General features: G+C 35.2%; 1 protein-coding gene across 1 annotated transcript in view; it reads right to left on the bottom strand.

Annotated features, from left to right (window-relative positions):
- Positions 1 to 555: 555 nt before the first annotated feature.
- Positions 556 to 20,909, bottom strand: part of LOC140237358 (receptor-type tyrosine-protein phosphatase T-like) — a 20,611-nt gene continuing 257 nt past the window's right edge. Inside the window, exons 2-16 of the mRNA XM_072317295.1 lie at positions 18,615 to 18,702; positions 16,607 to 16,683; positions 15,744 to 15,780; positions 13,588 to 13,685; positions 12,870 to 12,992; positions 12,207 to 12,376; positions 11,198 to 11,333; positions 9,919 to 10,068; positions 9,479 to 9,578; positions 8,480 to 8,556; positions 7,508 to 7,642; positions 6,565 to 6,690; positions 5,687 to 5,835; positions 4,643 to 4,778; positions 556 to 3,110 (exon numbers count right to left, since the gene is read on the bottom strand). Coding sequence (XP_072173396.1) covers positions 3,018 to 3,110; positions 4,643 to 4,778; positions 5,687 to 5,835; positions 6,565 to 6,690; positions 7,508 to 7,642; positions 8,480 to 8,556; positions 9,479 to 9,578; positions 9,919 to 10,068; positions 11,198 to 11,333; positions 12,207 to 12,376; positions 12,870 to 12,992; positions 13,588 to 13,685; positions 15,744 to 15,780; positions 16,607 to 16,683; positions 18,615 to 18,702 — 1,695 coding nt within the window. The 3' untranslated portion in view covers positions 556 to 3,017. The remainder of the gene's footprint in view (positions 3,111 to 4,642; positions 4,779 to 5,686; positions 5,836 to 6,564; positions 6,691 to 7,507; positions 7,643 to 8,479; positions 8,557 to 9,478; positions 9,579 to 9,918; positions 10,069 to 11,197; positions 11,334 to 12,206; positions 12,377 to 12,869; positions 12,993 to 13,587; positions 13,686 to 15,743; positions 15,781 to 16,606; positions 16,684 to 18,614; positions 18,703 to 20,909) is intronic.

Raw genomic sequence — 20,909 nt, 5'->3', positions numbered from 1 at the left:
CCAGGCATGGTGATGCATCCTTGTACTGTTTGGCCAGTCCTCAGCAAGCGGTTTGCTATGGTGTCAAAGACTCCAACTCTCCCGTTTTTGATGGGAGATCTCCCGCTGAAAACCCATTTTTGCAAAATCTCCCGTTCTCCCGCTTGAGATTTAATTTCTCCCGCCCTGGCTCTGTGTCTCCCGTTGGAAAGGATTTCTTACTTATTGCTATTGTATGTTGAAAAAATAAGCCTTAGATAGCACCAGAGAGCATCTAGAACCCTAGGAACTTCGCGCTTCGCACGCATCAACTTAGAGTCTCCCGTTTGCTAGGGGTTTCGGGCGGGAGAATCTCCAGATCAGAAGGTGCTTGGGGTTGGAGTCTCTGTGGTGTAGGTGTGCATATCTACATGCAAAGATAAGCAAGCTTTACTGTATGAACTAAATTCTACATGAGAGATGATAACATCAGTGTTAATACGTGTAGGTCTGTAAATAATAGGTGTGTACCATGTTGATACATAATTCATTCATCGGATCATCAGCAATAAAGGAGTCGTGTTGCACACATGTGACTTGGTGCTACTGTTATTACTTTATTTGCCACTTCGAGTACAGTGAATCTACAAACTACACAAAATATCTGTAACAGAGGTTACCTTGTAGCTACAAGTATATGTCACTTATCACAAACTTCTCAAAGACAAAATTCAGTTTAAGTACGTACTCTTACATTACCTTACTAGAAAACTGATCATTGTATTCTATACCTACTGCACCAAATTGGGAGAGAGCTGATAAGTATCAAAAAATGGATTCACAAAATTTGTTTTGAACATTTCCAACCATCTATAGAATCTAGTTAAGACTAGTCTCTAGGAAATATCTAGAAGAGCTGTAAAACAAATTGTGAATAAACAAATATGACATGTTATGCAGTAGTAAATGCTGTACATGTGTCACATTGTACAGCATGCGGGAGCATGACAGAGACATATCTCCTGTCTACCTTGCAACCTGACAATGCAGCAACATTAAATTTATTGATTTGTTTGCATAATTGTGCTACTTCTGGCTACTTCAAGAAATTAGTTTTTTTTTTTTTTGTGTGTGTGTGTGTGTGTGTGCTTGTAGACATATGAAATCTTGATCGTTCCACTGCAGTCTATAGCATTCCTGGACTACATTGGAATGCATCGTCGTGAACATGAGCAAAAAAGGGTCTGCATGATATGATTCTGTGGACAGTGTATGTCCTAACTCTAAGTCCACTTTCAGCCCTTGTATGGATATCTGGAAACAAAGAGAGGGATACCTGGGTATATATATATATATATATATATATTTTTTTTTTTTTGTAGCAACCATGCTGAATCATTTCTTAAATCACCCTCCTATACACCATTCTTTAATAGAACATAATTATGACATCCTGTTGGCATCAACTGTGGATATTATACAGGGAAATTGATCAATGTGTGAGTACATTCAAGAATATAGTACACAATATCTTCATAAAATTCAAGAGCTAGATCACAATAAAAATGACTATTAATGAACACGAACAAACCTTTACTGAAGAAATCTACGTCAAACTACACCTTAAATTGTGGTATATGATAAACACTTAAAGTACATGTACAATAGGCCTACGTACATATGCTTACTCATAATTTCTCTACCTATGTAATAGTGATTACTCCCTTCCATCTCTCTCAGAGCACGGCCAACATTTTGGTCCTGGGAGTTGTCAGTATTCCATTTCAGTTTAATAATAGGAACGTATATTCTTTCCTACACTGTACTCACCATTGAGCAGTTATGGCCATTTTTTTTTTTTTTTTTTTTTTTTACATTTTCATATTCTTCTTTGTTACCAAACTTGGCAGAAAGTTTGACAGGATGATATAAAAAAAAAAAAAGATGGGCATATGACCTCGTTGAGGGTCCCCAGAACTCCAAAATTATAGAAACTTTAAACTACAAATGTTGCTATGGCAACTGTTATGCCACAATCATCATTTTCCCAATAGGTATACAATACATACTTTGCTTTAAAAGTATGGAAAACAGATGAAATTTAAACATTTTCACTTGACCTCTGACCCCATGGCCAAAAACTTGTCCAATATAATCACTGTATGGTAATGCATGTACAAAATTGTATATACCAAGTTTAAATACACTGCTCAGTGTATACGGTGTATATTAAATCATTCAATCAAATTTTATACAAACTTGGCATCATGACTAGCTTGATATAATATACAAATGGACACCATGCTCTCCTTGATATCCCCCACACCAAGTTCCCCAAGATTGTTATGTTCTTCACAGGTAACAGTCTGCAAAAATGTGTGAAAGGTGAACTTATGAAACTCAGTCATGTATGAAAGCACGGTCTGTTGAGAACACTGACAACGCTTAATAGCAAATAAGTACTGGTAATGATTGCTAGCTACTGGTATGAATTAATTGACATCATTCTGATAAGGGCCAGTACTAGGGTGGAATGAATGGTATATGACCAAAGGAAATACTTCCTCTTGATTGTGAGAGCTATAAGCTCAATTATGATCTCCTCTTGGTGGTGCTAGGACACTCCATATTCAATGGTGGCAAAGTAGAACTTACCAACTCCTGTCTACTAATACAAATACACTCTTACATGTGATGCATGTGTAGGATTAGGACCCCTACATACATAAAAGTTACAGTCTATTGACATGAAAAAAAATCAATGTTCTTTCCTTAAATTTACACACATACACAAACACAGTATGCACACATACACACGATATACACACATAAATTGAGCAAAAAACACAAATCTAGGATCCCTGTCTACCAATAAAAAAAAGCTACTTGATCATTTCTACATCATTCCAAATTTCATATTCCAGGTTAATTCTGCACCATCTATTCAGCCTTGGAATAATATTTCTGCACAGGAAAAGCACACTGTCAAATTCTAGAATGCATACTGTAACTTATCATGTTTAACTAGGACGGTTTCCTCCCTCCCCTTTTCATCACGACTAGCAAATAGTATCCACGTTCATGTACACTATGTACGTCTTCTCCTGTTGTAGATATCGGCTCATGGCATCATAGCACAACTTGTATTGCTCCTGCAGGTTACAGAATATTGAAAGAAACATGCAATACTAAATAATTCCATACCATATTGGAAAAAATAGAATAGATATTTCTACAGGGAATATCAGGATGAATATTTCAAGTTGTTTATGTATGAGAGATAAGGGAGATTCTTGAAAGCATTTAAAATGTTTGGACTATTTTTAAGCTGAGTAAGTCCTACCATTTCATTTCTACAACTCCTGTAATCATTTCTTGACTGTCATGTTCTCAAGGACAGACAACTTTGTGTTCTAGCGCATCAGCGGTGTCATTTCATCATTCAAGAAAACAATGAAATAAATTCACATGTATTAATCATATATTTCCAGGATACAGATTTATGTTATATGAAAATAAAATGCACTCTATTGAATTGACATCTTATGAAAAGAGGTTTTCAATAATCATTTGGAAGATACAACAACGTAGTAGACATTTTCATACCACTGAATCTACAGCTTCTTTCCTAAATACGTTGTCGCATTCACTTGCCTATGTTTTGCATTTTTTTAGGCAAGTACATGTATGTAAATGGTAATTAACCTGGCAGATGGGCTCTCATAAGTGTTCGTCATGTTTTTGTAGTGTGCTTAATACCAGCTCTTCTTCACACAGTAGGTCTGATTGAATCACATGTCATTAGTCTGTGCCTAGCTGGCATGTTATGTGTTACTGCCCAGCTCAAACCCTCAAAAAGTCACATAATCAGAATTCTCTGTAATTTGCGAAATATATGAAGGGTTTGTTTGCAAAAACGGATAAGTCCATTTTTAAAGATTTTGAAGTACAATCTCTGTCACAAAGTACAAAATAATACCTTTTAAATGATATATTGGTCACTACATATAAAGGTATATTTTTGAAGTTATGGTCAAAAGAAGCAAAAAATTTCTTATTATTCTCTTTATTTTTCTTGACCTTTAATCGCAAATATCTCCATTTGGCAAATATGGACTTATCGGTTTTTGCAAACAAACTCTTCATATGTAATTTCTGTTGACCAATTTTTAAGTTTGCCTTATTTTGGAGGGTAATCCTTTTTTACCTATCGTTAAAATTTGGTTGCTTAAAACAAAGGCAAAATCATGATATCCGCAGTTTTTCTAGCCCACTATTTCTTTTTTTTCTAAGAGGCACTGCTTTCACTGGGAATTAGAATATATTTTCATTGATACCTATGCGCAGCACCTTGAGTGACCCTAATCTATAAACCCTCTTTTCTCCCTTTTCTATGAAACTGCATCTCCTAGCTGTCTCCTATTTCAATAATTTTTTGAATGGTTTAATATGGTCCAATTGTAACAAGTTAACATGTCATTTTAAAGCTTGGCAACAAGAATAGGAACAAAATTGCAAATATCACTTGGAATCATATTTGCACTGGAATGACTAGCATACAATTTATGCAAAGGGGAAAGGTCAAACTATGAAAGGTTTCAGTTCACAAATAAGACCAAATTGCCATGTCACCTCTTTGTGGAGAATGTCATATTCATGCATCCTTGATATACAAGACACTTACGAGTGATTCCACCATGTTGGGTCTGTTGGCACGCAGTACCTGCACTGCATGGAAGATGTCTACTGCACTATCTCTCTGGCACTTGTCAATCACAGACCACAGAGCACAGAACACTCCACTTCGACCAACCCCATTTCTGTGAAGGATGAAAGGTCATGACCTTACAAAACCACTGCCATTTTTGCAGTTCATATGATATACAAGCAATCATATATATATCAACATAGGAATTTTCTGCAGCATGGAACTTTTACGAATGGCAATGATGATAAAATCATGAGTATACTACATGGGCTTGCATTCAGTGCCTAGCATAGACAAAAACTTTCCCATGCACTCTACTTTCCAATCTTAGCCCCTCATAAAAGTTTCATGCATATACAAAACTTAAGATTTCTGCTATTAACAATAACTGATTCGCTATGATATGACAGGGATATTAGAAATTCATTTCATGTGTGTGCTCTGAGAGAGATAGTATCAATTGAAGGTAATTATGTGGGTGCTGTTCGTTATTCCGAAGGTTCGCTATTCCGAAGGTTCGTTGTTCCGAAGGGTCGTTAATCCGAAACACGCAAATTCCCTATACCTAGAGGTTCGTTAATCCGAAAATGAAAAAGGGTTCGTTAATCCGAAAATTTGTGGCGTTATTCCGAAGGTGCGTTATTCTGAAGATTGGTTAATCCGAAAATGAAATTCGGAACAACGAACCTTCGGAATAACGAATCTTAGGTATAAAGAGCCTTTGGAATAACGAACCTTCGGAATAATGAGCTGTAACCAATTAGGTATTAATTGACATACATATAGTTTTTCTTTGATTTCTTTTTGGTACATACATTTGTATACATTTGGTTGATATAAAGCTGCTTGCTAAAGACAAGAAAATTAAAAGAAGAAAGTTAAAAAAGAACCCAACTAACATTTGTGGCTAGTCAAACATGGAGACCATCCCATTTAGGTGAAGAGGCAACTATTAGGCATAATATGGGAACTATCAAATTGTGTACCTAGTCAGAAGTTAGACTAATTGGTAACACTCACATGCAGTGAACGATGACTGGGCCTGAGGTGTGGGCAGTCTTGACCTCCTTCTGTACTGCCTTCACAAGATGGATGAGTGACATTGGAGATCGTAGCTTGTTGCTTGCAGCACTCCATCCATACAGTCTGAATTGGGTCACAGTCATACTCTGGTTGTGACAAGATATTGACAGCAGAGAAATTCCAAATGTTTATTTACAGTTTAACTTCAAAATACTACCTCCATCTAACAATCTATCTTAACTAATGTTGCTGTAAAGAATTTCATATCTTATTGAGCAAGACTACTTATTTTCATTTTATTCTGTAATTATGGTAATCTCAGAAGACAACAAGACGCTTGTGCCAGTGAGTAGATTGGACTTCATATGTTGGTATGATGGCTGTATCATTTACATCTGCTTCATAATTTCATGCAAAGTGCAGTCCCAACATCAGACAGTCAACTTCCTTGTCATTAGATTATAGGTCACAGTGTTTGTTTGTGTTTTAAATTAAAATTCTCCAGTAAATAAGTATGTTTCTTCATACACTCACACATAAAGCAAGTGAAGCAATGAATTCATAGCTTCTGAAATATTCTAATTATGCACACACACACACACACACACACACACACACACACACACACACACAAATCAATCATAATTCATGTTTCCCTCACACTAAATTATCAATCAACATATAATATATATTACTATCATATATATATATATATATATATATATATATATATATATATATATATATATATATACATACACACACACACACACACAAATACAAACAGACACTTTGCTTTTCCCAGAGCTCAGAATTGCATTATACAGCTCATTACACTCGAAAAGAGACGGTAACACTGAACTCTGGACACAAACCTCTCCCTTGCTTGAGACAGTAAAGATATCACAGTCAAAGTGAGGTGCACTAGAAGATCCCACTCGTTCAATGTTCAGAGATCCCAACTGGAGAGTTCCCACATTAGGCCAGTACTGCGCACATGTCTGAAAAAAAAAAGTGGAGGGTTGAAATCATGTTAACTCACTTCCCAAGAAAATCTCGTGAGTCCTTTATACAGTCTATTTAAGATTCTCCTACAAAGTTGGTTGAGAGCCTGAAAATGATAATGGGAGATTTTTCTCTCTTTATACTCATGCTTGTATTCAAAAGATTTTTTTTTTTTCAGATTAGTGTATGTGTTCATTGACTTGCAATGCTAAGGAGACTTTATCAAAATTATGAGCAATGCCTGTTTACACTGATCAAATTTCCAGTTTCTATGTAGTAATATGCAAAGATATTGAAAAGGATTATTGTGCAATATCTTATATCTCATATCTTATAACCTGTTTCTTGTTTGATTGCTAGAAATGCACCTCTATTGCATGCCATTTAGTTCTTTTTCCTCATTTTCCTCAGCGTCCTATGGTATACGCTGTAAAAAAGTTTAAAATAAACAATTTTCATTAACTCTTTCACATCCTGTACCAAAGACAAAGATGAACACAGAGTAAAAAACTGCTAGTTTAACTTTCCCATCTTAGCTGACTTTACTGTTACTCAAAAGACGCTCACTTTAACACAAGAAAAAAAAAATGTAATGACTGCTTCATCACATCTAAAGCAACAAAATAGTGCTACCCCAAACAATTATGACAATGGTATATTAGGACATTTCTTAGATGGTAAGGTTGAAAGTTTGCCAAAAAAAAAATGATATGGGTCACTGTCTGCAAAAAAAAAAAAAAAAAAAAAATGTCCCATTACGAGGTAATCTTGTGTGTGGTATGCTGGCTGTTTGTTGCCATAGTAACTACTCACCTTATCGGCTGTGTCAAGCTCATTGAGCATGACAATGACAGGACACTTGAGGTCAAAGACAAGACGCCACATGTCCACTACTGTATTGGGCAAGGGAGCCTGGGTAGCTACAAAGACATTTTTTTCTGTGAAGGTCTAAAGAAACAAAACAAAACAAAACTTAGTGATGTAGAGTTACAGTTTACAGCAGAAGCAAAACATAGTGGATACAAAGATAACAGATTACTGAAACCTGGATTGCACCAGTACTATACGAAGGAAGTAGTAGTAGAAGATGTGACAGCAGTAGTAGGCCTTACCACTAGAAGGAGAAGTTTGCTTATTATCTTACGGCTATGTACATGTCGTAGGTAGGTCCTACAGGTTGCTGTTCCAGAAAGTCTGATTACAATTATGCATGTAACATCAACTCCAATGTTTCTGGGATTCACATGTTTTTATGGGGTTACTATACACCTAATTTTGAGGTTTGGAAATATTGGGTCAAGTGTACATGTGTAGATTTTGTGTTTTAACAGCTTTTGTGAACTCGTTTTCCTGTATTAATTTGGTTTATCAGTTTTGCACACATAGTTTTTGTGAAGTGTGCATGAAGTTCATCCAGAACCTTTAAAATTAGTCACCAATTAGCTTTGACACTCTGACACAATCATGAATGCATTGTTGGTGAGTGTATCAAGTGTTTTCTAGTATAGTTTCCCTGGACTTCAAAATTCCCCATTTCAGCTTTATGGAAAGGATTGTTGATGGTTTCACATCTCAGCAAATTAAAAATCACTGAATAATCCATCTTTTTGGCTGACACAAACACATTTTCTTACTGCACAACAATACAAAAGCAGACATGTGAGCAACTTTGGACACAAATACTTATTCCTCCATTACCCCCATCTTGTTTCCTAGCTCTGTAATGGGAACCTACAAGCCTGGAATAAACTCCTAAAAATGGTAAGGTGATCAAGCTATACTCACATTCATAAATGATGCATTGATGTAGTCAGTGGAATCTTCAAGTCCTTCTGAGGCAAGACATGGTCTCCTTGTCTCCACTTAAGGGCCAAGGAAGACAGACAATAATCAGACATCGTGATGCCACATATTATGTGCCCATTGGCAGAAAGCATGGTGCCCCCTCCTCTCGCCCCCCCCCCCCCACACACACACACTCTCTCTCTTAACAAAGAATACTTCTGATATCTATGTTACCATGCAAAAGATTAATGCTGAAGTGTCGTTTGCAGATTGAAGAACATTTAATCATTAAAACAAAATGTGATATTGCAATATATTGACAAATACTGAACTTAAGAATTTCAAGTCAGACAAACAACAATTAAAAAATCACAATGCCACACATTATCATGTTCCCATGGGCAGGATACAAGGTGCCCCCTTCTCTTTCTCTCTCTCCATCCCACATAATCAGCTACAAATGGTTCAGACATTTACAATATCAGCAGAGAGTCAACAGGACATAAATGCTGAATGGTGTCTTCTGCAGACGAACTTTTGATCACTAAACAAGTATATTTACTGAAATATGTGTACCAGTGAAAGTTGATTCATAGACTACAGCTTTATTCACATATTGAACTAAGAAAGTATATCTTGTTTTCTTTATCACAGTAAAACAGATTCATACCTTCCTACAGTTGTAACTGTCATTAAAATATGTGACTGATTAAACTAGAACAGTTAGAATGTAAGTCCCAGAGTTGAGGGATGAGGGATGAGAGAGTGCTGAGAAAGCAAAAGGTTTTAATGAATTTCATTACTAGCGTTGCATTAACATTAAGTCGATTTGCTAGTGCAAAATTATTAATTTCTAATGTTTCTTGTTGACATTTTCTCTGAAGGGAATTTCTATTCTGTTTCCAGCTGGACAGAAAAATAAGTGCAGAATTGTTTTCAATAATGTTCTTAATGACTTTGAAGTGCAAGTCCCTTCTTACTTCGGTTGTATTGACTCACATGGCAAGATGTCTTGGAATCTGTTCTTGTTCTTGTTTTGAGGCATCTTTCCTCCTCTGAAGGCGTTGCTAGGAGGAACCGGTGCTAGCGAGTCAAGTAACTGAAAAAGATAAATCATTCTGTAAAAATAAATGAGCTTCTTTAAATTGCACTTTGAAGAAAGTTAATGGATGACTTTCTATTCAACATGATATTCACTTTCACAAAACATGCTTTTGCCAATTCAACTAAGCTTTGTATAAAAAGTTCATGCAACATTACACTACACTAGGTTTGCTAAGACGAAGATCGGGCAGGGGTATTCTCTCATTTTTTTTTTGTTTTTTGGTCTTTGTTTTACTTTTGTCCCAAAGTGAAAATAGAATACTTTGATTTTACTCTGGAAGTCATTAACACGAGTGTGGTTGTATGCCTTGGTGTTGATGTTGCAGTTTTCTTACCTCATATTCTAACTGAATGTTAGTTTTCTTTGTCTTTGGGTCCATTCTGTTGAGAGTTTCTAGCTTCTTCTTGAACTGTGACACAGGGATGTTGGTCTGGCAAGACGAATAGACCTCAAGAAGAGCATTGTAGATGAACACATATTGATCCTGTACATGGAGATGAATAATAAGTCTATTGGGCTGGTAATAGTAAGGGATTATTTGGTTCGGTGCAGTTCATATTCATATTTTGTTTAGTGTTTTATACATTAATCGTGATTGCAAATGAAATACTACCATTTTCCCATTTATCAAAAGCAGTAGGTGTACAATCACAGAATAAAAAGATATGTAAATCTAAATCATTTTAGGTAGAGGAATGCAAGGTAGTCTTACTGAATTATGGGAGAATGAGTTGGTGGAATTGACATGCATGCAGAAGACTGTCATTAAATGAGCATATAGCTTGAAGAGACAACAGCTTGAAGAAAAGATAAAACATATATAATCATATGTTGTATGTACAAAGCAAAAGGGAAGCAAGATTATTCATTGTTGTCATCGCACCATTTGATTACAATAGATTGTGTAGATATCAGGGGGATATGGTGGGTACATTGAATGATGATGAACGTGTAAGAGCTCTATAAGCGAGTGGTACGATGTGTCTTGTTCCGTAACTAAGCCTGGATGTGGTTGTTGAATCGTTGGATGTTCAAGTAAATTCAAGGAGAGTGAACAAAAAATATCAAATGCCTGAAATTTTTTGAGATTGAGATAATCGGGTATTGACTAATCCTTGTACTTTGATATAATATGCTTTTTCATGGATGTTTTGAAAGAAAGAAAAAGTCATGTGCATTATAAAATTTTTGGGCAGGGAATTCTGAACAGCTTCCTGTTTTGTTTGTTTGATTGTTTGATTGTTATTGTTGTTGTTGTTTTTTGCCGATTAAGATCACAAGTTAGCATGGGGGATTTTCTGAATCATAGTCAAAACAAGATTTAAGAAACTTGCTAATACCATTATGTCCAAATTTAGTCCCAATTAATACAGTCCAAAATATGTATATTGCTCTTCTTTATTTCAGCACATGTTTAGAGCATTTATATTTTTTGTTGAAAATAAAAAAAACAAACAAAATGAAATGAAGTGATCTAGTTCCATTTATTAGACTATATCCCAATCATCTAAAGGTAATTATAGAACCTATACAAAACTGGTCCAGTAATCTTTCACTGTCACACAAAATGAGGGGTTACATAGAAGTCAAAATGCAGAATCACAATCTCTTGCCTGCGTCTGTATCATCTCAATACGGTTTTCTCTCATCTCGTTGACGAATCCAAAGATGTCCACCTTTCCAGTCTCTCGCATCATACACAGCATGTTATAGAGGGTGAGGAAGGTGCCTGTTCTTCCTGCTCCAGCACTGCAGAAAGAGACAAATAAATAACATAAAAAACAAATGATGTCATATTCAGCCATTGGCATAGTAGCAAATAACAAATTTGAAGTCCATCATTAGCAAATTAACAATTATTTAAACCAAACAAAGGCAAACAGCTGCTAAATTTTGTGAAGAATTTTTCAAGGTTAATGTATATCCACAACCTAAGAGTGATATGTCACTACATTAGAACATTACCCATTTGTGAATTGTGAGGCAGGACAATGGAGTTTTAAGGCCTTCTACACCAAACAGACTGAGGGTTTTTTTTTAATCAATATTATTTTTATGTAATTCCTTATGAAACATCAGTCTACTATAGTAATATGAAATATGTGAAAACACAACTCCTTGATGAAGAGCTAAAAACTCTTGTAATTCAATGGATAATAAATACAAAAGTGACATAACTCTTTTTTCCCTATTTCCTTTTTGAATTTGTCAACTTAAATATTGTATGCAGAGTGTGTACTAAGCAGTCTCTAAACAAAAATTAACCAATCTGTTTTGAAAAGAAATCTTTGGCAATACCACCAGAAGTTATATATGGCCAGATTTCTTCATGATACACCTTCATACTGGGTTAATTTTGTGTAAAATCCCTTGAAAAGAGTATAAATATCCAGTATTGCACACACAAATGCGACACCATGGCCACAGGGGCAGGGATACAACTGCATGCTTTGATGAAGTAATGCATTTCTACAAACTTATTCTTTTCTTGCTAGACACATTTCCTATTCATCATCATGTATCTTTTACTTTATAAGAGACACCATTCAAAGGAGAGGGCCTGGGATTGTTGCTGATGAATAAAAGTGACCTGTGAAGAGAACAGAGCACCTACACACTAACCTGCAGTGTACCAGCATTGGTCTAGCTCTATCAGCTGGAGACATCGTGGCATGGTGATGGAGAACAGCTTCAACAAAGTCAAGGAGAGTAGTGTAGTACTCTGGAACTCCCATGTCAGGCCAGGACAAGTAGTGGAATTGGGTGACGGTTCTTTTTTCTCCATCTCTTCCCTGCAAATAAAATAAATGAGTGAAAGTGTACATACCAAACAGTTTGGATATCATCTCGGCATGTGGTGGAGGTGGGGAAGGGGAGGTTGCATTCTGAATGTAAATTGAGCCTTTTGGAGATTGAACACAATGTTAGTGGGCCAAAGCAAATATGCTATTTTCATGTCATTGTATTGCAATTACTCAGTGATGCCTTCTTGTTTTTTCAGGCAATTAGCTTATCCAAATCAAAACTTGGCAAACTTAGCATTTTCCACATGTCTATGACACTATATTTTCAGGTGGAGGAAGGGGAGGAGGGTGTAGTACTGCCACTGGTCTCCCAATTGTCAATATAACCCAGCCTTTGTGCAGCAAAATCAACTCATAACCAAGCCTTTGTCCCATCCCCCCCCCCCCCCCAGTTCAAGTGGTGTTAACTCACTTGCTACTTAATTTAATTGCAGATCTACTCCTCACATGCAGGCTGTCAGTTCAAGAGCACACATCTTACCTTCTGCACGACCAACTCCCTGATGACACGATCAGAGTATGTGTGTTCCTTGTATGAGGAAATCGAGAGTTTTCCGATGTTGATGGATAGTGACTCCTGGGGCCAATATTGCTTGCACTCTTCCTATATGTGATAATGGAAGTTTATTTTAAGATCCTTTCTTCACAGTTGCTAGATATAACTTTGCCATTATATCAGTTATCATGCAAAATAATCTATACAGGGTTATTAACACTGCCAATAAACCGTATGTGAGATTCTGTTCTATCTGGATTCTAGCAAATTCACAAAAGAAAAGAATAAGTCTTACAAATCTTGACAACACTAAGTATTGTACAATTCTGTGGCCAAAGCATGTAGGAAGGTGGAACAGTTTACTTCAATTTTTATGACTGCCTACAATTCATAAGCAGTTTTGTGGTAATTTCTGTGATGCCTGACACAATCAATGATCAAACAACACTCTCATGTCGTTATCCTTTAAAATCAGCACCATTTCAATTCAATTCCAATTCAATATTGACACAGTACGCATTTGTCAATACATATTGTTATACAATTGAAAGAAGTAAAAATGTTTATCATAAAGTGTAATACACAATACAATGTACGAACACTTATCTAATGAGAAAACAATAGGGCCTAAACACTTTGAAATGGTGACAAACTGGTACACATAGCGATGGTAAAAGCTGTTTCAAATGAAAGTGATACTCACCTTTCCATTCTCAGTCAAATTTGTCACCATGACAATGGTCTCAACATTTTCCTGCCATATCATCCTCCAGAAATCAGTCAGTGATGCCTTGTTTGGTGCTACAGGACAAAGTAATTGCACACAATTCATTAAGATTTACAGGAAGTAAATTTCAAACAGATCATTAGGTGATGACGGTTGGGATTTTAAAGCATAAAATATCATTACTTTTACAACACTTAGATGTTTCATATGATACCAAACACTGTTGATAGAGACTACAACTTTTTGAATTGAATCCCACAACATGACATGATTTATATAAGAGAGAAGGAAATGGTATCCATAAATCCCAATCATACGTGTTGCATAAATCATAAAAAAAAAAAAATCAGTTTGAGATCGAAATTCAAACCCTACATCCACTGTAATAAGATTCATATGTCAACACAAATACTGGAGGCTAGGAGTGCTGACAGTTATGTCTAGCATCTTTGAATAGAATAAAATGAGCAAATGACTAGTGATAAATATTTTTCATTTTCAAATCACAAATTGTCTCCTAGCTACAAAGTTATCGTTGTTTCTTGAACAATAATGCTTACTACCAGTCATTAGTTTGTCCCATTCCATTGGCTACTGCTATATTTTCAGTCAGGTAGATTGTGGCAAAAAACAAAAATAGAAATGAAGCTAACGCGACTGGTATGCCTCCGCCAAAAAGCATGATTCTCCTAATAGGTCTACCATACATCTTGATAATGTATGATGACAGTTTTACATAATTGGCTAAATATCAAAATAATATGTTTGTCACAAATATTCACTTCCCTTGAACTAGGTTTAATTGGATGAATGGCTATATTTTTTTTTAGGAGAGCATGTATTTGGGGATATGGGGGCTATTACTCGACTTTTGACCCTATTATAAGTTTATGCCTTGAGTAATTGTCAAGGTGTGGGGAAAATTATAGGGGCCTAATTTCTGTTATAAATATTCAATTGTTAGCATCTTAACCTGGCCTTTACCCCTTGATCTTTGACCCATGACCCTAAAATTCCCAAGAGAATCCCTGTCAGGCAGAACATGCATAAATATGTACCAAGTATCATGGTGATACCTTAAGCCACTTCCGAGATATGGAGGAAAAAGTGAAATCCAGCACTTTCACTTGATCTTTGACCTTTTGATCTTCAACCTTTTTTGTAAAAAACTTCCCAGAGAATCTCAATCACGCATTCATGTATACACCAAGTTAAAAAAAATAATAATCCTACAGGCATTGCATAAATATGAGGGAAAAGGTAAAATTTTGAAGAGTTGACCTTGACCTTTTAAACCATGATCTTTGACCCCATGACTCCAAATATTCCTAGATAATCACTGCCAGTAATTACATACATATGTATTACGTTCCATGAAGATACCTTGAACCATTTCTGAGCTATGGAGAAAAAAAAAGTGAAATTTTAACATTTTCACTTGACCTGTGACTCCTTGACCTTGGACCTCATGAGCCAAAACTCTAACCAGAAAATGTTTATTGGGTAAACCATGTATACATTAAATTTCAAGAAAATACCTTCAGTCATTAATTGCATAGATAGCGGGGGAAATAGTTAAATTTTGAGCATTAGACCTTGACCTTTGACCTTGATCATGTGCACCCAATACCCACTCATATACAGTAGGTACATACCAAGTCTCATTAGGATACCTCAAACTTGTTTTTAGTTACGCTTTCCACAAAATTCATTACGCACGGACGGTCGGACGGAAGGACGGACAACCCCCAAAAATGATGCCTCCGGCACCACTTCGTGGTGGTGGCATCAAAACCAACAACAAAAATAGTTTACTGTAGAGTGATCTGCATTAGAGATCACAGCTTGCTATGGGGAAAAAAAAGAAGTTTGTGGTTGTTTAAGATAGTGATACCATCTACCAACATTGTAACATTCATGTTGTGAACTTATCAATGTAGTCCCAAGGCATATCTAAGCATGTTGATAGCACACATACTTTCTATTGACACCTTTTTTCTGTAATATTATACATGTAGTATAAATTGCGTGAGCACATATCTCACTATGACATAAAGGAGTGGGTATTGAAATTGGGATCACAATTGCATACCGTCTTTACAATAGGATCTAGTGAATGTATAGCTTCTTACCTTGTGATGCAATAATCACTTTTTCCCCTCTGTAATTCTGTTGCAAGGAAAATTAAATTGTTACACAATTACTGGGTTGGACATGATGACATGATGTTGTTGTTGTTTTTATATGCATGTAAAATGTTTGCTTGAAATGTTTTGAATGAGTAAACTGTCTTATCGGATGACTACCAGGGTAAATATGACCCAAAAAATGTATTAAGGCTTTGTTCATAATCACTCACTTCATAAATCAAATGGGAAAATGCTATAAAGTGACAACTTAAAGCATTCACCACAAGGAACTATACATTACTGATCAACGTGAGGATTCAAGTTTATAACATTCCTATTTGAGATAATATGAAACTTCTCATGAAATAATTTTATGAAAGAGTATGTAATTTTAAGGAGGACTCAACGTTTATTTGATGAAAATTGGTTTCAAATGGCTGAGATATCAAAAAAAGAAAAAAGAAGTGATAATAACAAAAGGCAACAGGACACGACTTTTATAAGGATCTCTTTGTTACACCTTGTTTTTGGAAATCTCAGCCATTGCAAAACCATTTCTCATCAAATAAACGTTTGATTCCCCTTAGAATTGCATGCTCTTTGACATCTCATAGAGTGGTTTCTGAATATCTTGCAAAACGTTAAAAGCTAAATTCTCGTCTCAACAAAAACTGTACAGTCCCTTTAAATGCGGTAATACCATAGGTCCAGATGAAACTTCTGTTCGTCATTTGTAAAGTAACATGCAAAGTGATCCAATTATTTTCCTCTTTGAGGAGAATACATACCTCCTAATGTCTGCTTAATACCAAACCAAATATGTTCATCTCTCCAGAAAATTGTCATTGAATGACTATGATACTCACATGGATGTAGTTAGCATTGTAATAATCTAAGTGAGGATCGCCACCTGTACTCTGCAGAACAACTCTGGAATGATCGTCTGTTCAAGAATCACAAGGTATACAGTTTTTTTACAAGATGTACATTTTTGACAATGTGTAATAACTCATCAATGTTGTAAAATACCATTATTGTATAGGCTGCCTTTGTTGTGACAAAGAATGCAAGATCTATTTCCTCTGAAAAATGCACGTAAAAAGCTTTGTAAGAGAGGTCTCTCCAAAATCTTCTAGTGATCCCTGAGGTCACTCTAAAATGAGTGAAAATGAACATTTTCACTCAAAAGTCATTCCGATTTCACTCTAAATTCACTATTTTCTGCCATTCATTCCTTCATGTGAACATTTTCACTCGATTTTTTTTTTTCAGAGAGAATAAGGATCAAAGTAAAATAAAGTTTGGAAAGAACATAATGAGGAAAAATACCTGTTAGATTATGTGACTCCAGCATTTCTAGATATGATTTTTCCTGATACTATCAATTTATGTCTTTTCCATGATATCTTATAGCATCAAATAACATCAAACCTAGACATTTTGTGGAGTTCACTTGATCAAGTAGGATTATCCAAACAAATGCTATCTGGAAGAGTGGTAACAGTGATGCTAAATGATATGTTTTTAGTGTTTTGCACATTCAAACATAATTCGTTTTCAACCAAAGTGACATTTTGTAATGAATCATTCGTTACAAAATGTGAGCATTATTTACGTTATGTGTGCTAACTAATGAGGGTCTGAATGAGATAAAATGTACAAGAGTCATCAGCAAACAAAACCAAGGAAAGCTTTAACGAAGATTATTGCATATCATTGATGTATCTCAAACACAATAGTGGGCCAAGGAGACCTCCTTGGGGAACTCTACATGAAAGATCATGCATAGCTGAGGTATTATCACATATATATATATATATATATATATATATATATATATATATATATATATATATATATTTATATATATACCTATATATATATATTTATATATATATACATATATATATATATATATATATATATTCTATCTATATATATTCTATATGTAAGATAGTTCCTGCCCCTCTCCAATGCCCTTGCACTTACACCATAGTGAGACAGTTTTTGTAGAGTATATTATCATGTTTAAAAGTATCAAAGGCCTTGGAGAGGTAAAGGAATATTCCACGAGTGTGACAATGGCTATAAATAGCCGAAGTTACAAGATGTAAGAATGTTAGTATACCATGTGAGTGCTTTGCTTCTCTCGGAATCCGAACCAATAATCCAACACAAAATGTTAAATATTAAAGAAGTTTATAATTCTGGTATATTTTTATCTTTTCTAAATTTTTAGAAAAGCATGTTAGCAAGGACTTAGGTCTACAATTACACACACCCAATTCTAGATAATGGGACAACTCTATCTGTTTCATATCATTTGATAATATATTACACCTGACAAAAGTGACAAATTAGAAATATCCCTAAGAGGATTACAAATTTGCAATAATACATTTTATACTGATTAATTATCAATATCATCAAATCCAGCATTTTTTTAACCTGAAATATAGTCAACAATTAAGAAACGTTTCATTACTATCTGTTGGGGAAAAATGAAGAGTTGAAATCAGGTTTTATCAAAAGATCCCAAAAGGAGTTCTATTGTTAAAGGGATATTTTAAGTGAGCTCAGAATTAATGATAGAAAATTATAAGTTAAAAATTTCACAAATCTGTTCGGGATCATTTACAATGTCATCATTATAGCCTTTTTTTAAATATTACTATTTTTCTTTGGCTAAGTATATACATTATTAATGAATTACAATCAAAAACGTATGATAAATAACTAATGATGTTAACTGTACTGGAGTTTGCAACACTCTACACTAAGACATGGCAATAATCAAATGCCTTCCAAGAAACAACCTTGTTTTCAATAGCCAGTATGGTATACTTTGCTATGCGACTGTTTCGAGAGGCTTACATGCTACGATGTTCTTGGAGCGATTCTTCGACTTGTTCTGTTTCTTTGATGCTACATCCCATGAATGAAGCTGACTGCTCTTCAACATCTGAACAATTAAAGAACAAGCAAAAGTTTTTTTTTAAATGCAATGCATTATCTGTGTATTCACAGGCATTTATGTTCCCATATTATAAACTATATATTTATATATTGCATTTATAATTATACACATGTCATTAGCATTTTAATAATATCATGACTATCTACATATTAGTGTTAAGTTTCATCCTCCATAAATTGATATAGAAAAAAATATATAAGTAGTATATACGTTCATGTATTGTTCGTTTGATATTGCGACTCATAGAATACTGCCGCTGCATTGTACTGTAACCTTCTGCTGTGTACGCAGTGCCACTGACAAGCGCGGCACCAGTCATTGACATCATCTCACAAACTGACTTAAAAGTGAGTCTCCTGAGATGATTGGAAGAATGTCCCATCGTGCATTCAACGATAATGATTGAATGTGCGTTTGTTTTCAGTAGAAAAGGGCCCTTAGCGCCGCTGCGCGCATACGCCAGAAAACGGCGCGGAAGTTTAACAAAGCAATACGCGCAAAAAAAGGTCAACTAGCTAACTACGCAGAAATGCATAGACGCATCAAAAAGTGACAGGATTTGGACAAAACATGCTGTTTTGAATGTCATAATTGGAGCATTTAGGAGTGGAATTTCTGACAAAGGTTTGCATATCCAAATACGTCAGAGTTTCTTCTACAATATGGAGGTGAAAACTCATTTTATGTATATAATGCCCTAAGGGCCCTTTTCTCGCGTCACGGCCCATATATATATATATATATATATATATATCAGCTAGTCGATGTCCGGATAACAGAGAATCCGGATAATCAATGTCCTACTGTATACGCCATAATCATGACGGGAAGGAGGAACCAGCAGATACAGCATTCGTTCACTTAAATGCTTTTGATATCAATACTGAGCTTTCAACCTTTTAAAGGTCTTTGTCAGGGCTTTGGAAATTCACATTTTAAAAAGCAACTGATTTGCATTCATACATAAGCGTTAAATGTAATGAAAACTGATTTTTTTTTTTATATTATTTACTCCAAAATCTTTCAACACAATCTCGAGCGCCCTTCTGGTTTTCAGGAGATGATAAATTGTCTTGGTAGATCCGAATAAAGGCCATGTCAGGCCAAAAGTATTATTAACTCGAAAAGTAGAGAGAAATGTCCGTTGTTTTTCCATTTACTTATTTTACCAGGGTTTCACAATTTCGTGAGTGGAGCTATTCATGAATTAAGAAAAAAGGTAAAAATATTGAATCTGATCCCAACACTAATAATGTGACATGCACACATACATTTCTCCATTCGATAATGTACTCCACGATTACAAAATTAGCTGCTTGCTAAATATTTGGGAAGTCCCAATTCCACCAAAAAGTAGACCAGATATAAGGTGTATATAAGACTTCCTTTCCAAAAGGTGCTGAAGGTATTTTTCATTAATGTGGACATTGTTACAGGAATGTATTCACCTTTTGGAGTCGCATACAGTAAACAATTCAAAATGTTGAAATTTTTGTGAGAAAATGGAAAAATCAGACAATGAAAAGTGAGATTTGTTCCAAAAAGTGTGCTTTCTTGACCACACCTCGACCCCAGAGTAGGGCCCAGTTGGTATATCTCTCCAAGCTGTGACACTTTACAGATGACGAACATATTTAAGTACTTGATTTCATTAGCTGTGAAATGTTATCTTTCTATGCAAAAGAAAAAAAAAATCTTTGAAGAAATGAGTAAAACAGGAGGAAAATGTGTACAGATAAGAAATCATCGCAGAGTGAAAAAAAAATACACAAAGCAACATCAGCTTGACAATGAAAACAATAGTTATATGTTGCATATGGTCTTGGTATGTTTGGTTTGAAAAGATGCTCTAAAGTTCCCCAAAATATCAATTCTTCAAAAATCACTGTGGACATAAGGATTTTTTCAGAGGCACATTTTCCCTTTCCCATTACTGGGTATTTCTATGGGACATCAAAGTCATTCCATGGAAACACTTAGAATCTGGTGGAATAAAATCGAAAGCTTTTCTCCTTATCATCGGAAGTGGATTTAGCACGTTTCGAAAAGGGACTTTTCAAACTGCATTTGTGAATCAATATATTTTGTATATGTATATGTATATGTATATATATATATATATATATATATATACCTTGGCATATACAGGGCTTGACATTAGCAGTAGCCTGGGAGCACTAAAAATTGATGTT

This window comes from Diadema setosum, chromosome 13 (genome assembly GCF_964275005.1).
Source record: "Diadema setosum chromosome 13, eeDiaSeto1, whole genome shotgun sequence".
Lineage (NCBI taxonomy): Eukaryota > Metazoa > Echinodermata > Echinoidea > Diadematoida > Diadematidae > Diadema > Diadema setosum.
The sequence above is the reverse complement of the archived record's forward strand: the minus strand, read 5'-3'. Positions and strand labels throughout refer to the sequence as shown.